The sequence below is a fragment of the Mya arenaria genome, chromosome 12 (genome assembly GCF_026914265.1).
Source record: "Mya arenaria isolate MELC-2E11 chromosome 12, ASM2691426v1".
Taxonomy (NCBI): Eukaryota; Metazoa; Mollusca; class Bivalvia; order Myida; family Myidae; genus Mya; species Mya arenaria.
The window spans coordinates 14869840-14887596 of NC_069133.1; the positions used below are offsets into that span (position 1 = coordinate 14869840).

Genomic DNA, 17757 nt, shown 5'->3' on the forward strand with positions numbered 1-17757 from the left:
ACCTTGAAATACAAGTTTAAAATCTTCTTCTAAAAAACAGATGGCCGTACCTCTGTAATACAATCTTAAATCATAAAGCATATCAAGCGCTTACCTGTACGTAAGAGTGCCGTAATCACCTAGATCGCCGTCGGCGGCGGAGACGGGGTCGGCGGGCGAAAGGGCGGCCGTGCTGGTTGGTGCATTCCAGTCTGCAAAGTACGCGTAGGACGCCGGGAGGAACACGGGCGTATTGTCGTTGATATTGTCTGACATGGAATAAAGAAGGAACATTAGCAGTGAATACGCAATTGTTATGGCGAAAATATATTGTTGTTATTCTGTTGTTGTCGATTTTGTTACCGATCAACACACCAGAACGATCAATACCGTATATGTTATATTAGTGTCGTGATTGTGTCTTACTGGCGTGTTGGTGTGTTAGTAAGAGATGACAGAAATCAAGCACCATATGCAAGCCACGCCTCTAATGCATGGCATTATCTATTACTATATTTGAACACATATATTGTGGAATTGCACATTTTTTTTAGTCCGTTATATATTATATAAATCACACTCACTGATTGTTATGCTTAGACTGGCGGTGTCGGTGAGGGCGCCCTTGTCGGTGACGCCCAAGGAACACGTGACGTACGTTGGCCGCCCTCCAGCCGGATCAACGTCATAGTCAGTCGCGAAACTGACCAGCCCCGTGTTACCGTTTATGTAGAAGTAACCTTGAAACGGAACGAGAATTGGTGTTTAAAAGCCAACAGTATGATGCCATGTATATGCAGTGCAATCTTTTGTATTTTAAAGGGCTTATGTACCAGCCAGTTGTAACCACGGTCCCCAGGTCCGGGAGTAAACCTGGGATAGCGTTAAAAGTCGGCAGTGTTTTTACCTTCTAGGTGGCCCCGCACTGCCGAGGGAATGCGGTGGTTTTGTTTTCGCGCCGAAAATTACGGGGAATGGAGATTTTACCCGGAATTGGCTGGAGCGAAAGTCAATGTCCCCGCCATTCCTCGGGCTGTGGGGACCGTGGTTACAATTGACTGGTGCATCACAAATGAACAGATGCCTTGACAAGAGAATCCACAGTGGTGGTTGGCTTTTTATTTTCATAAACACGCTTGTAGCGTTATTCGTTAAAATAGGTATGTTGTACAGCATATAGTTGCATTAACCTTTGATGATTGTCCGCAGGTTATCTTTCGGCTAAATTGTACATTTAAATGATTTGATCGGTTGATATTAATTATTGGATAAATGTCGACACATCAATTACATTTTTGGAGCAAAATTCACAGACAGAATGTAACGCTGGTAGCTGTAGCCACCCGGTTTTTTTTAAGTGCACCAGTGTATAGCAGGACATTTAACGTCCCTCCCGGAAGCCTGCGACCTCTGGATTGACAGTCAAGTGCATGTGTTACTACTAGACCACGGATCCTCCACCTTTGACGAAATCAAAGAGTTATCCAGTTTTATAAAATTGGCTGCAGATATTTACCAGTGTCATTCCCGCAGTCCAGTGTGAAGGTTTGTATTTCGTCCGAGTCTTGGTCGTTCACTTGGGGTGGTGACGCCTGGAGCTCCGTACCGCCCTGCATACGTAAAGGGATTTCACAAAGGCTTTATTGTTTCAAACAAATGTATCAAACTTTTGTCAATCAGTTTTGAAAATTCTCATGAAGTAAGATATTAAATGAAATACAGCCTAGTTTAAAGCGTTATTATAGAGCGTTCGAAACCCGTCGAAGCTCGCAGGTTCAATCCCCACCCGCGTCATATAAATATGGTTGCCTCCTTATATAAATGCAGACCGCTAAGCGAGTACTCCACTCGATAAGCTGTCTGCATTTACATAAGGGGGCAGCCTAAATACACTAGTCTTGAAGAATTAAGTAATGGTTAAACCTAATAAAAATGTATACTGTGTATTGTTTTATTTTACACTGGAACATTAATAAACAAGAGTATATTTATTTTAAAAGGCAATGAATCGCATCCGATTTGCATACTGGACCACACCAAAGGATTTTTTCAAGTTTCGAAATATCTACACACAACCATGTACCAATTTGAAAATGCAATCATTTTTTCACAAAAACACGTGTAGTTATAATTGAAAACTACAACAACAATAATAATAACACATATACCGGTCCTTCATCCGCGTATATGCTGTACCCATTCTGAGTAAACGTCGGTGCTTCGTTAACGTCAGTGATATCAAGATTCAGAGTCGCCGTGTCCGTCGCCTGCCCATCAGAGCATGTCACGACACACGTAAATGACGTTGACGTCAAAGTTTCATAATTAATAACGGCAGACACCGTAATTTCGCCAGCTACATAAAAAACAAAAGCCATTAGTTCATAGAAAAACAAATATAAGGGAAAACGATGAAGATGTTTACTTACATTGTTTGAATACAGCGGTTATTATTTAGTTTATTAATTTTAATATTTATATCCAATATAGGTATATAAATTTGCGTAAACAATTTTAGTATTAACACTTTTAAATACACCCACTTGTTGAATCAATTCTAAAGAGAGAAGTCCCGCTTGCAGGCACACACGTCATACTGAGCGTCAACGTGTCTTCAGGAACGTCAAAATCCGTGCACGCGGTTTTAACGACGGTCTCTCCGACGTCAGTGTTCTCAGCGACGTTGAACGCCTGGTTCAAATTGGTAATATCAGGTAGATCGTTGATGTCTGAAACAAAAACGTTACTGTAAAAAGTGAACAAATGTTTTAATATTTCTTTAAAAGGCAACGTTATTTTTATAACATAAATACGCTTGCTTTTTATCAAGCTTTTGTATAGTACGTTCTTTTGTAAACCGGGTGACTTTTTTATGTGTTGCTTTTACCCTACGACATATGTTCAAATTTGTCCAACCCTACCTACCGACAATGGTGACCGTAAGTATCCGGTTAATGCCGCAGTTCCGGTGGTCACACACGGTGACGGTGACGTCATATCCGACCAGGCTGAGGTCAGAGATCGATGAGTCCAATTCCAGATGTCCTGCTATAATGTGTAAACAATCGTAAGTTGGAGTCTGATAATAATATTCTACCGATAGATTATTGAAATATTTTATGATTAGCTACAGTCCTTCGTGAATAACAGATTTACAGCCTTCAATATTTTTGCGTCGTTGTAACCGTTAAAAGCGAGGTCAAAAATATTCTCTGCCACTTGCGTCGCCCATATACGCACTTAAGTCCCAGACCCCCCAAATACATCTAATATTAATGTGTTTTTGTAGATATGCCGAAAAGTTTTTAAAAACATTCGACCAAGTCTCGGCGTCATTTCCAATCAGTTTTGCCCGTTTGCGCATTTGTGCTCAATTGTACTATACTTCTTTAAAATAAGGCCCATTGTTCAGAACTTTCTTAAAGTTAACAACTTTTTAACGGCATCGTTTTGAACTTGTAAATTTTAAATGTTGTTTTATATGCTCTTGTTTTTAAATAAAACAAAAACAGCTGAAACAGTTGTCTTAAATGTGGTTAGAAATACTGCAGAACACAATTGTGTTAATAAAAACTTAAGAAAAGTATTTTGAAAGTTAACAACTATGACGTTAACAAAGTTGTTTACTTAAAGTGAGACTCTTTTTCAAAATCAATAAGTACACATGTAAAACAAACATAAATTTTGAGTGATAGACCCTCAACTACTTACTAAATAAAGCATTTATGGAAAATATTAATTATTATTAACACTATTTTAACCGTCTATTAAATAGCCGAAAACGCAAAAATATTAAATGATTGGTGAATGCTAAAATATTTACTGTGATCTACTATAGTCTCATTAGGTAGAAATGCCGTATTTTATGCTCATTTATTTCAAATTAAACTCGGTATCCTTCATAAGAATCATATCGACATTTGTTCTTCTTTTTGGTATATTATCACAATTGAATCAAATGTGTTAAATCTTATTTGGGAGTAATAGTGCATCTTTAAACAAGGTTCTGAACAGTTAGCTTAATGTCTTACACAAAGATTCTATTTAATATACAATTCAGGGTACCTACAAGCGAGTATTGTGAATGGGCACCCCGACGGGTTGCAGGAGATGGAATACGTCAGTTGGTCCATACGGCCCCCTGGCCCAGGAGCGTCATATGACGTCAGCTCATACACCGTGTACCCGATAGGCGCCGACGTCGACAGCGATACGTTTGCTACAGTAACGGTGAATAAAATGAGATTTATAGATAAACCTAGTGACATGCATTTGTGAAAAAATCAAGCCACTAATCATATATGTTTTTTTTAAACTCATATCCTTATAAGTTCATACAACTTCGTTTTAGCAATCAATCTCAATTCCATAACCTGAGTAGAAACCAAAATCAATGCTTTTTGAGGGGCAATGAGAAAGTACTTTTGGTGGGGATCAAACACACAACTTCTTGGTTGAGAGGCGGATCTCTATATCACTAGACCACTCGCACCCCGGTGTTGATCGAACCTACAACCACTTGAGTGTGAGGCGGATCTCTATATCACTAGACCACTCGCACCCTGGTGTTGATCGAACCTACAACCACTTGAGTGTGAGGCGGATCTTTATATCACTAGTCCACTCGCACCCTGGTGTTGATCGAACATACAACCACTTGAGTGTGAGGCGGATCTCTATATCACTAGACCACTCGCACCCTGGGGTTGATCGAACATACAACCACTTGAGTGTGAGACGGATCTCTATATCACTAGTCCACTCGCACCCTGGTGTTGATCGAACCTACAACCACTTGAGTGTGAGGCGGATCTCTATATCACTAGTCCACTCGCACCCCGGTGTTGATCGAACCTACAACCACTTGAGTGTGAGACGGATCTCTATATCACTAGACCACTTGCACCCTGGTGTTGATCGAACCTACAACCACTTGAGTGTGAGGCGGATCTCTATATCAATAGACCACTCGCACCCTGGTGTTGATCGAACCTACAACCACTTGAGTGTGAGACGGATCTCTATATCACTAGACCACTCGCACCCTGGTGTTGATCGAACCTACAACCACTTGAGTGTGAGGCGGATCTCTATATCACTAGACCACTCGCACCCTGGTGTTGATCGAACCTACAACCACTTGAGTGTGAGGCGGATCTCTATATCACTAGTCCACTCGCACCCCGGTGTTGATCGAACCTACAACCACTTGAGTGTGAGGCGGATCTCTATATCACTAGCCACTCGCACCCTGGTGTTAATCGAACTTACAACCACTTGAGTGAGAGGCGGATCTCTATATCACTAGACCACTCGCACCCTGGTGTTGATCGAACCTACAACCACTTGAGTGTGAGGCGGATCTCTATATCACTAGACCACTCGCACCCTGGTGTTGATCGAACCTACAACCACTTGAGTGTGAGGCGGATCTCTATATCACTAGACCACTCGCACCCTGGTGTTGATCGAACCTACAACCACTTGAGTGAAAGGCGGATCTCTATATCACTAGACCACTCGCACCCTGGTGTTGATCGAACCTACAACCACTTGAGAGTGAGACGGATCTCTATATCACTAGACCACTGGCACTCTGGTGTTGATCGAACCTACAACCACTTGAGTGTGAGGCGGATCTCTATATCACTAGACCACTCGCACCCTGGTGTTGATCGAACCTACAACCACTTGAGTGTGAGGCGGATCTCTATATCACTAGACCACTCCCACCCTGGTGTTGATCGAACCTACAACCACTTGAGTGTGAGACCGATCTCTATATCACTAGACCACTCGCACCCTGGTGTTGATCGAACTTACAACCACTTGAGTGAGAGGCGGATCTCTATATCACTAGACCACTCGCACCCTGGTGTTGATCGAACCTACAACCACTTGAGTGTGAGACGGATCTCTATATCACTAGACCACTCGCACCCTGGTGTTGATCGAACATACAACCACTTGAGTGTGAGACGGATCTCTATATCACTAGACCACTCTCACCCCGGTGTTGATCGAACCTACAACCACTTGAGTGTGAGGCGGATCTCTATATCACTAGACCACTCTCAACCCGGTGTTGATCGAACATACAACCACTTGAGTGTGAGGCGGATCTCTATATCACTAGACCACTCTCACCCTGGTGTTGATCGAACCTACAACCTCTTGAGTGTGAGGCGGATCTCTATATCACTAGACCACTCGCACCCTGGTGTTGATCGAACCTACAACCACTTGAGTGTGAGGCGGATCTCTATATCACTAGACCACTCGCACCCTGGTGTTGATCGAACCTACAACCACTTGAGTGTGAGGCGGATCTCTATATCAATAGACCACTCTCACCTTGGTATTGATCGAACCTACAACCACTTGAGTGTGAGGCGGATCTCTATATCACTAGACCACTCGCACCCTGGTGTTGATCGAACCTACAACCACTTGAGTGTGAGACGGATCTCTATATCACTAGACCACTCGCACCCTGGTGTTGATCGAACCTACAACCACTTGAGTGTGACGGAGCTCTATATCACTAGTCCACTCGCACCCTGGTGTTGATCGAACATACAACCACTTGAGTGTGAGGCGGATCTCTATAGTACTAGACCACTCGCACCCTGGTGTTGATCGAACCTACAACCACTTGAGTGTGAGGCGGATTTATTTATTATTAGACCACTCTCAGCCTGGTGATGATCGATCCCGCAACCTTTTGAGTGAGAGGCAAATCTCTATATCACTAGACCACTCAGTGAGGTTGTTGGTTCAATCATGAAAAAACCCACAACCTCATGGATGATAAGCTTATTATCTCTATACCGCAAAAACGCACTCACACTAGAGAAGATTGAATACGCAACCTAGTGGGTGAGAGGCAGATACCTATACCACTATCACCATCGAGATCCTTATAGTCTTATGCAAATACTATATTCAAATTCATCGATAACAAAATCCTTAACAACACTCCTACACAGTGTACAGCAATATACTTCTGAGCAATAGAACTACTGATTTAATACCATTGTGTTATGATATGTACGTAGTGAAGTCATTAAATACCAACGTATATTTAAAAGCAAAATGATTATTTGTTTTCAAAAAAAGAACAGCACGTTTAACGGGCATATAACACGGAAAGTTAATACATTCATTTTAGTTTACCGGGCACATTTGTAAGTTGTGGCGGATCGTTTCGGATGAGGTAGACTGTGTAAATGCCGGTGTCGGCGTCCCGCCCGTCCGTACACTCGATCCCAATGTCGTAGTAATTGACTGAGTTGTAGTCAAACGCCGCCCCTGCCAAGCTGTAGACGCCCCAGTCTGTAGTTTATAATTCATACAAATTTAATCAAAGTACACATTGTGGGGGTCGAACCTGCAATCTCAACGTCGTATAAGTTGACTGAGTTGTAGTCGAACGCCGTCCCTTCAAAGCTATAGATGCCGAAGGTTGTGGTTTATAATCTATACGAAGTACCCCTGATGTGTATCAAACCAACAATCTCCAGGTCGTACTAGTTTATCGAGTAGTAGTCCAATACCGCCCTTGCTTGTCTATAAATGCCCAAGGCCGAGGTTTAAAATTTATACAAAGTACCTCTGATGGGTATCAAGCCAACAATCTCAAGGTCGTACTAGTTTATCGAGTAGTAGTCCAATACCGCCCTTGCTTGTCTATAAATGCCCAAGGCCGAGGTTTAAAATTTATACAAAGTACCTCTGATGGGTATTAAGCCAACAATCTCCAGGTCGTACTAGTTTATCGAGTAGTAGTCCAATACCGCCCTTCCAAGAATATAAATGCCCAAAGCCGAGGATTATTGTTTATAAAAAGTTCCCCTGGTGGGTAACTAGCCCGCAATCTCCAGGTCGTACAAGTTAATCGAGTTGTAGTCCAATACCGACCTGATGGGGTCTACCCATGATTTCAAGGTCGTAGAAGTTGACAGAGTCGTTGTCGAACCCCGCCCCTGCAGGGCTGCAAGATGTCCCAGTTTGTAGTTTATAATTGATGCAAAATTACAAAAGTACCCCTGATGGGATCTAGCCCTCACTCTCAAGGTCGTACTGCTGGTGGAACAGCAAGTGATAATCGCATCATTTTTATAGCATGGAAAAAGAAATGAAACGTTGAAATACCTTTTAATTAAGACTGCCCGAAACTCACCACCTCCATTACAATATTCAAAATGAACCAAGCGCAATGGTATTATGTTGTTTAGAACATTGGCTTGAAATGCTCGATCATTAATGACTTTGACTACCCCTAGGATATTCAAATAGTGTAAGTATGATACAACCAACATATTTACAAAGACGTGAACGCACGACGTTGTCTAAAGAGCCATACCTGTACTCCCGGTAACCTGACGTACACGGAACTCGGTTGACGTCGCCGTTAAGCTGCACGTGACGGACAGGCTGTCGGCGTCGGTGACGTCCAGCCTGTAGAGGAACGACTCTGTGTCCGTATCTTCGTGAAGTTCCGTCGAGTTGGCCAGGTTGTTGATAACCGGCGGCTGTATAAGGATTCCAAAACCATATATTACCCATGGATTTTTAAAGCTGATTTCATAAATGATTTCCCAAACAAGATGATATAAATGGATTTCAAAACAAAATATTCATGAATGGGTTACACTCACAAGACTGCATAGAGCAAATAGCACTGTGGCAACTTTTTTGTCATGACTTTACTTGCCTGGTTGGGTATCAGGTTGACAGTAAACGTCTGCTCATCGGAGTCTCCGCTCGTGTCCGAGCACTTGATCGTGAGCACGTGCGCCTGGGCCGTGCCGTAGTCAAAGTAACAGCCACTTATCGTGGATATATCCCAGTCTACAATAAAATAAGTATGAAATATTTGAATTTGTAACTCCAGTGTGTGGATACCACGTGATAAATTACGTCTTAAATGCTACTTTTGAAGGCAGCATTCTGCTTCGAATGAAGACTTAAAAAAAGAGAACTTTTCTTTTTTATGACCATTTTAAATGGAACAAGGGACAGTTTTGCGCTCATAGAGCCCCGTCTGCGTTAAATAACCGGAGTTTGATTAGGTTATTTGTTTCCTCAAACACTCTGACAAAGCTGTTTTTTAAATAATGTTTGACAGTGCTCCATCCGGTGGCGGTTTTGTGAAAAGGTTTGTCGAAGTGTTTTAAGAAAACTAAACTCTCAATCAAACTCTAGTAAAAGATCGAAGGCTGGGCTCTGGAGGCTGCGTAGACTGCGCAATGTTTCATTAAAATAGTGAAGAAATGGTAAAATTATCTTTGTTTAAACTCTTCATTCAAAGCAAAATATTGCCTTTCGATAAAACATTTATGACGCAATTTATTACGTGGTGTACACACGCTGAACTCGTGATCATGAATTTATTTATAAGCCAGTTTCTAAGTAGACATCGAAATATTCATAAAACATAATGCCAAACAGTATCGAGGAAACATAATGCCAAACAGTATCGAGGAAACATAATGCCAAACAGTATCGAGGAAACATAATGCCAAACAGTATCACGGAAACATAATGCCAAACAGTATCGAAGTAAAATAATGCCAAATTAGTATCGAACCCGTTTTGTTTGGCGATTATCTACTGACCACAAAACTAAAATATGCTGAAAAAGGACTACTTACATCAATGGAACTATTTACTATGAACATTTGATTATAAATTCCCTTTGTCTTACATGTAGACGTCCCTCCCGACTGGATGATGTTGAAATCGCCGCTGTTCGGGTTGACCTGGTCTATAATGCACGTCACCACGTCTGATGACGTCACGTTAACGGTGTACAGGTACGTCGACGTCTCAGTTATCTCTAGGATGCTTGTGGCGTTGGGGAGATTTTCTATGACAGGAGGCTGCAAATATGTACCGAATTTGATTGTAGTTAATACGCTTGGACTGAACGCTTGGAAAATAGTGAAATAAGTCCACTTAAGACCGACGGTAAGTACCAAGACAAGTGTGCTGACCAAGAGCAAAAAATGTATAACATGTAAAAATAAATCGCCATATGAAAGGATGTGGTAATTTCAGCATTGAAATAATTTAGTTAATAACGCAGGCGGTATAACCCACTCTAGTGTTGAACTGTGAACGAAAACAGTTGGAGCGTAGCGAAATCACTCAAATAAGTACTTGTCATCGAAGGTAACTAACGTACATCTAAATCCTGTTAATTCTAGGTCGTCGGGACAGATGCAAAAAAGTTCGCTTTAACGATAATTCGGATTAAGAGTTATAAGAAAATGACAACGTTCACGAAGTATTGGTCATTCTTGCGCTGATTGTGCTACATAACCATCTCAATCTCTCGTAGACTATGGGATGACCGAGTTCAAAACAATAATTGATAAATAGGTTTAAGTACCGAATCTGGGTCACGTTTCAATAAATATCTTATGCCTTAAGAACGTAGATTTTCAGGCGTAACCTCGTTTAGGGCATAAATAATATCTTAAGAACATTGATCGCATAGATTTTGCCTGAATGAGAGCACTCTTAAGCAGCGTGCTGTTTATTACTAAGCTATCTTATTAAAACGGACCCCCTTGGTCGTAGATCGTAGCAGGGTCCTGTTTTGATAAAGATCGTGAGGCTTCTGATCGTAGCCTCATTTTGGTGTACATTACTTTTCAATTAAACTATCGTTAGAACATTTATCGTATAGCTTATGCCCTTACCTTTACGGGTTTCACTGAGAACACTTAAACAGCGTAAGGTTTACAACTAAGAAACGGGCCCCTTGTCCATTATTTCGACTTCGAAATCACGATAATTATATAAAGAATAGCGATTTCAGTTTATTAATACAAATTGAAAAAAACAAAAACAAAAAATCGGCAAAGCAGCGAATGATTACAACTGGTATACTTCGAATGTAGTTCAGTCGAAACTCGCTGTGTCAAACTCTGTTATCTCGATGGTCTGGCTATGTCGAACTTTTTTATCAAATGGGTTCGGGCTTATAAACACGTTTTGTATTTAGTTTTATAGCAACTAATTATGAGCCTGTTAATTAGTTGTCTTTCTAATAGTATTTATATCATCTTCTTTAAGAAATTAATAATTAAAATGAAACACTTATATCCGGATATATGCTTAAATTCCTTTTCTTGACACAACTCGTATATTATTTGTTTTATTATGTATGTCACGTATTTTGGGCCGGTGGCCTTTGATTACTTTATAAATTTCTTGACTTGACTTTATAGAATGTTCGTTATCTCGATGTATTTCCCGTGATCTCAACGACTTCGACAAAGCGGGTTTTGACTGTATTTAAAATAAGTATACATGTAGTATACGTTATGAAAAGTGACATACGAAGTTGATTATGTTGACGTTGAGTACCCTGGTCTCTGTGTTGCCACACTGGTCTACAACGGTGAATGACAATACCTGGGGCGATGGCGCGGTGAACAGAGAACTAGACACCGACACGTCGTCTGCAAAGTGGGATAGTTGGGAAAGTATATAGTCGTGCCGTTATCAGTGTGTGTATATACCACTTGATAATTTGCGTCATAAATGCTACGTCGGAAGGCAATATTTTGCTTCGAATTTTCTTTACCATTTTAAATGAAACATAGCGCAGTCTATGCCGCTTACGGAGCCAAATTTACCAAATTTTGATTAAGAGTTTAGTTTCTTATAACACTTCGAAAAACCTTTTCAAGATACGGCCGTCTGACGAAACACTGTCGAAACATTGTTTTGTCGAAGTGTTTGATAAAACTAATGACCTTATCAAACTCCGGTTATAAAACAAAGGTGTGTCTCTCTATGCGGCATAGACTGCCCATTGTTTCATTAAAAATGGTGTAGTAACAGAAAAGTTATCTTTGATTAAAGTCTATATTTAAGCAAAATATTGCCTTCCGACGTAGCATATATTATCACGTGGTATACAAACACAGGTTATGTACGAACAGTCAAGTGAACTGGATAATAAATTGAGGAGTTTCAGTCTGTAGATAATTTTGGGAAAGTTCGTACTGATTAGTACTGTTTTGCGTAAGTAACTTGTGTAGTCGAAGACATATTATACATGCATTTTAGTGAAACTAATATATTGCCATTATTGCACGACGTAAATATTCGTTAAAGATTGTATACATGTGCATACGAAACAGATATTTAACGAGTACAAGTTTTGACTATTACCAAATGCCTTACTTGTGCTGGGATCGAAGCTGAAGTAGGCGTTGGTAGCCATGGTAACAGTGAGGCTCGTGACGTCACTTATGTCATTGTCGTCTGGATCAACCTGTAAAATTTTATTAAAAAGTATGAAGCGTTGAACAGGGAAAGGTAATGATTTTATAATGTGCAAAACGTACCGTTTTATTGACAATTACTGTTGTTGATTGCAATTCCTTAATCATAAATATTCTGGAGAAAAATTCATCAGCAATTTTAGTTATGTTTTTAAAGACGGTAAACATTTTCACGTACACACGAATGAAAATATATGCAGTCACAAGTAGGTATTTCGAAGTTATGTGGACCTCAGAAATTTCGAAATAACAAACATTGGATATAACCGAAATATAAAACATGTCTAATTTAACACAAAATATTAAAAAAAAGTTCGACAAAACCGTTACATCGAGATAAGAGAGTTCGACATAGCGAGTTTCGACTGTAGTACAAAACTTTCCAACTATGAAAAATCATTTAAATTTATATAATTGACAAACAATGGTGGCATACTTCTGCCACCAGATAACCATATAACTAACTAGTTTATTAAGTAATTAACTAGTTACGTAACTAGTTTATAACCACTTAATTACCTAGTTAGTTTTGTGGTTAACTAGTTACGTAACTATAAATAAAAGATCATAACGGGAAATAAATGCATGTTAGTGCCTACAACTGCCATTCTTGTATTATTTAACCAGCTTAATGTTAAGTGGTTAACTAGTTACGTAACTAGTTAACCACATAATTAACTAGTTAGTTATGTAGTTAACTAGTTAACCACTTAATTAACTAGTTAGTAATATGATTATCTGGTGGCAGAAGTATGCCACCATAACAAACACCTACCAGAAGCAGATAATGGAAAGTATTTTGGACAAACCTGCCAGAAGGTGGTAGTATTTTATTATGTTTTATTTTATATGGCCGAACCTGTAAATAGTTAACTGGGACGAAATCTACATAACATGGTACGAATCTACCAGATGGATGCATTGAATAAGCTTAAAGATGCACTCGTAATACCAAATAAGATTTACCACAATTAATACATTTGTTTAAATATACCAAAAATGATGAACAAATATCACAGGTAATAGTTCTTATATTGGATACCGGCTTTAATTTGAAAGAAAGCTGCAGTTAACACGGTATCTCTACCTTATGAGACGATAGTAAATCACAGTAAATCTTTTAGCATTTACCAATCATTTAATATTTTTGCGTTTTCAGCTATTAAACACACGGTTACAATTTTGTTATTTAGCAATTAATATTTTCCATAAACGCATTATTTAGTAAGTAGTTTAAGATTTATCACTCAAAATTTGTGTTTGTTATACATGTGTATGTATTGATTTTGAATAAGAGTGGCACTTTAACATGAGGACAATCGTCAGATATCAACGATACAATACTACGCTATGCTTCGTTGTGTACCGTGGGCGATTTGGCTGAGAAAATCTCGTAATCATGAATAATAAATGAGGGAGTTTCATTGGTACCAAAAGGTACCAGATGCATGTTTATAGAAAAATAATCTGGCGAAAGCCGGAATCAAACCGGGTCTGTCCTTTTTGTAAAATAAATTTCGCCAGCTGTCAAGATCACCCGGCCACGGAGGCTTTGTACACTTTAGGGTTATTGAAGAATAAGTACTTGGAACTTGCGAACTCATTGGCCAAAGAAGTTGTCTCCCCTGCCTCATGCATTTTCATTTAAACGATATTTTGTCAGTCAATTGTTCTACGGTATATATAAAATTTAGCCGAATCAATTACCGTGGTTGCCGATGATGGAGAAGGACAAGCTAAACATAGCAGACGACTGTAAGTGTTAAATTAAATGAAAGTGCATGCGACAAACATGCTAGTTCGAGATCCAGATATGTTTTAGTGGGATGAACATTTCAAAGGGAATGTCACAAAATTGGGGTCAAGTTGAATGAAAATTCCTCCCAATGTAAGGCCATGTGTAAAAGTAGGGAACAAACCTGCCATATGGAAGTGCTTACAGCAGTCGTCTCAAGCACATCGGTGCTGGTCGATCCGTCATTTGCCAGATCGTTGAAAAACGGATTACGATCTTAAATTATAATATTAAGACGGATGAAAGATTAAAAACAAAACAAAAACAGAACAACCAAAATACCAATAAAGGATTGATATCATTTTTTTTCTTGAGTTTATGATGTATGAACGCAGTAGGGCACGCAAGCAAATTCCATGAAGCACCTAATATACAAGTGTATCCATTACAATAAAATTAAATATTCAAAAGTGAACTATTATGATAAACGATGATGTTACAACGTTATTTACTTAAACAAAGTTCTGAAAAACTGTGTCTATGTAAAAAATACCATTGGTTTAATATCGATGACAGTGCTCACTTGTTTTCATTATTTCTGTAACCTTTGTTTGCTTGTTATTTTTGTCGTTTTGGAACAAAAAATGATCTTAATAAATGATAAACACACCTCATTGTTTTTAAATGCACTTTGTTGTTTGTGGATTTTTGTGCTGTTGTGTCATGTTTCTTGTTTGTGATTTTTGTTTTTGTGTTCTTTGTCTTTTGCGTTTACCCTGTGTCATTAAACGGGGTTTATGTTTAATCATTTGCTACTGAGCTTGTTTCTGTAGTTTTTCATGTAAATATTCAATAAATACTCAAAAAAGGACTCAAGTTTAATTTTTGCTGTTGGAGTAATTTTAATAAAAAATGGACCATTTTTATATAATACTAATCTAAAAAAATGCGCTTTAAACATCGTAAAACATGTAAAGAAAATAATGCTATGCGGTAATGTGGTAAGGTACTTTGAGAGTTTGTGTTTTCGTGATATTGGGACCATTCGAAACTCCTCGGCCATTTTTATCGAATACAACCTCGGGTGTATCTGGATGGTTTACATACTCAGAAATTGGTATGTTTAAGTCCGCTGCAAGTAGATTGGGTAGCAATTTAATTTAGCAGTCAAACTTAATGACTTAACTCTTGGGAATCTTTATTATGTTTGCACTAATACACTTCACCGGCAATCAATTTAAACTTATATCAATAGATACAATCTAAAACATAACATTTAATAAATGAAATAATTCAAAAAAATACAATCTACTTCCACTGATGTACCGGCATACATCCGAGGTTGTTTTTGATGAAAATGGCCGAGGAGCTCAGAATGTATTAGGACCTGAACTAATGTTACCACATACTATCGTCAACTGTGATCCGGAAGGCGTATTCCCGAAAGTTCACAGAGTTCGATAAGGACGCTGTAGACCCGTTGATGAGCCCCGTAGACTGATACGTGTAGAACGTCTCCAAACGGATCTCGTATTCAATCATCTCCGAGCTGCTCCACCTGCGCGGTGATATCTCTTTCATTACATGTACTTTGAATAATAATGACAGCTATGGATCTCGGCCGTTAACCGTTGAATTAATAATGCCAAAAAATGCCAACAGTTGTTTAAACCAAGTTTTTTCTGAACTCACCATCCAAAGAGATCCCCAGACATTACAGTGATCTCCTCGCTGTTTGGCACGTTATAATCGCAGTCTGTGAATAAAACAATAATGCGGGAGTTTGGCACATTAAAATCACACACTGCGAGTAAATACAAATTTTTTGCACGTTAAAGTCTTAGTCTGCAAGTAAATGCAGTAGTGTGACATGGTATAGTTTCAGTCTGCAAGTAAATGCAGTAGTGGGACACGGTATAGTTTCAGTCTGCAAGTAAATGCAGTAGTGGGACACGGTATAGTTTCAGTCTGCAAGTAAATGCAGTAGTGGGACACGGTATAGTTTCAGTCTGCAAGTAAATGCAGTAGTGTGACACGGTATAGTTTCAGTCTGCAAGTAAATGCAGTAGTGTGACACGGTATAGTTTCAGTCTGTAAGTAAATCCAGTAGTGTGACACGGTATAGTTTCAGTCTGCAAGTAAATGCAGTAGTGTGACACGGTATAGTTTCAGTCTGCAAGTAAATCCAGTAGTGTGACACGGTATAGTTTCAGTCTGCAAGTAAATCCAGTAGTGTGACACGGTAAAGTTTCAGTCTGCAAGTAAATGCAGTAGTGTGACACGGTATAGTTTCAGTCTGCAAGTAAATGCAGTAGTGTGACACGGTAAAGTTTCAGTCTGCAAGTAAATGCAGTAGTGTGACACGGTATAGTTTCAGTCTGCAAGTAAATGCAGTAGTGTGACACGGTATAGTTTCAGTCTGCAAGTAAATGCAGTAGTGTGACACGGTATAGTTTCAGTCTGCAAGTAAATCCAGTAGTGTGACACGGTATAGTTTCAGTCTGCAAGTAAATGCAGTAGTGTGACACGGTATAGTTTCAGTCTGCAAGTAAATCCAGTAGTGGGACACGGTATAGTTTCAGTCTGCAAGTAAATCCAGTAGTGGGACACGGTATAGTTTCAGTCTGTAAGTAAATCCAGTAGTGGGACACGGTATAGTTTCAGTCTGCAAGTAAATGCAGTAGTGTGACACGGTATAGTTTCAGTCTGCAAGTAAATGCAGTAGTGTGACACGGTATAGTTTCAGTCTGCAAGTAAATGCAGTAGTGTGACACGGTATAGTTTCAGTCTGTGAGTAAATCCAGTAGGTTGGCTTGTGATAACTAGTCTGCGAATGAATGCAACAGTTTGGCGCGTTGTTGTTACAGTATGCAGGTAAATGCAATACTTTGGCGCGTTATAGTCAAAATCTGCGAGTAAATGCAATAGTTTGGCACTAGAGTCACAGTATGTGAGTGAATGCAATAATTTGGTGCGTTATAGTCACAGTATGTAAGTGAATGCAGGGGTGTGACGCGTTTTGGTCACAATATGCGAGTAAATGCAGTAGTTTGGCACGTTATTGTCAAATTCTACGAATAAATGCAGTAGTTTGGCGCGTTCTGGTCACAGTATGCGAGTAATTGCAGTAGTTTGGCGCGTTATGGTCACAGTATGCGAGTAATTGCAGTAGTTTGGCTCATAATGGTCACAGTCTGAGAGTTAATACGGTAGTTTGGCGCATTATGGTCGCAGTCTTAGAGTAAATACAGTAGTCTGGTGAATGATGTCCACAGTCTACGAGTAAATACGGTAGTGTGGCGCATTATAGTCACAGTCTGCGCCTAAATACGGTAGTTTGGCGCATTATGATCGTAGTCTTTCAGTAAATACGGTAGTTTGGCGAATGATGGCCACAGTCTGCGAGTAAATACTGTAGTTTGAAGCTTCACGGTCTCAATCTAAGAGTAAATACGGTAGTTTGAAGCGTTATGGCCTTAGTCTACGAGTGCATACGGGAGTTTGGGGCATTATGGTCACAGATTGCGAGTAAATACGGTAGTTTACAGCATTATGATCACAGTTTACGAATAAATACGGTAGTTTTGGCGCATTATGGTCACAGTCTGCGAGTAAATACGGTAGTTTTGCGCATAATAGTCACAGTCTGTGAGTAAATACGATAGTTTGGCGCATTACGGTCAAAGTCTTTGAGTAAATACGGTAGTTTGGCGCATTATGGTCGCAGTCTGCGAGTAA

At 39.6% G+C, this 17757-nt stretch overlaps 1 protein-coding gene across 1 annotated transcript in view; it reads right to left on the reverse strand.

Annotated features, from left to right (window-relative positions):
• The window catches only part of LOC128210480 (uncharacterized), a 46840-nt gene that overhangs the window by 26033 nt on the left and 3050 nt on the right, over positions 1 to 17757 (reverse strand). The window contains exons 4-19 of the mRNA XM_052914828.1: positions 15712 to 15775; positions 15429 to 15577; positions 14204 to 14295; positions 12184 to 12274; positions 11332 to 11453; positions 9689 to 9863; positions 8696 to 8832; positions 8345 to 8513; positions 7156 to 7314; positions 4049 to 4198; positions 2905 to 3027; positions 2523 to 2708; positions 2148 to 2335; positions 1496 to 1589; positions 564 to 719; positions 95 to 248 (exon numbers count right to left, since the gene is read on the reverse strand). Coding sequence (XP_052770788.1) covers positions 95 to 248; positions 564 to 719; positions 1496 to 1589; positions 2148 to 2335; positions 2523 to 2708; positions 2905 to 3027; positions 4049 to 4198; positions 7156 to 7314; positions 8345 to 8513; positions 8696 to 8832; positions 9689 to 9863; positions 11332 to 11453; positions 12184 to 12274; positions 14204 to 14295; positions 15429 to 15577; positions 15712 to 15775 — 2209 coding nt within the window. The remainder of the gene's footprint in view (positions 1 to 94; positions 249 to 563; positions 720 to 1495; positions 1590 to 2147; positions 2336 to 2522; positions 2709 to 2904; positions 3028 to 4048; positions 4199 to 7155; positions 7315 to 8344; positions 8514 to 8695; positions 8833 to 9688; positions 9864 to 11331; positions 11454 to 12183; positions 12275 to 14203; positions 14296 to 15428; positions 15578 to 15711; positions 15776 to 17757) is intronic.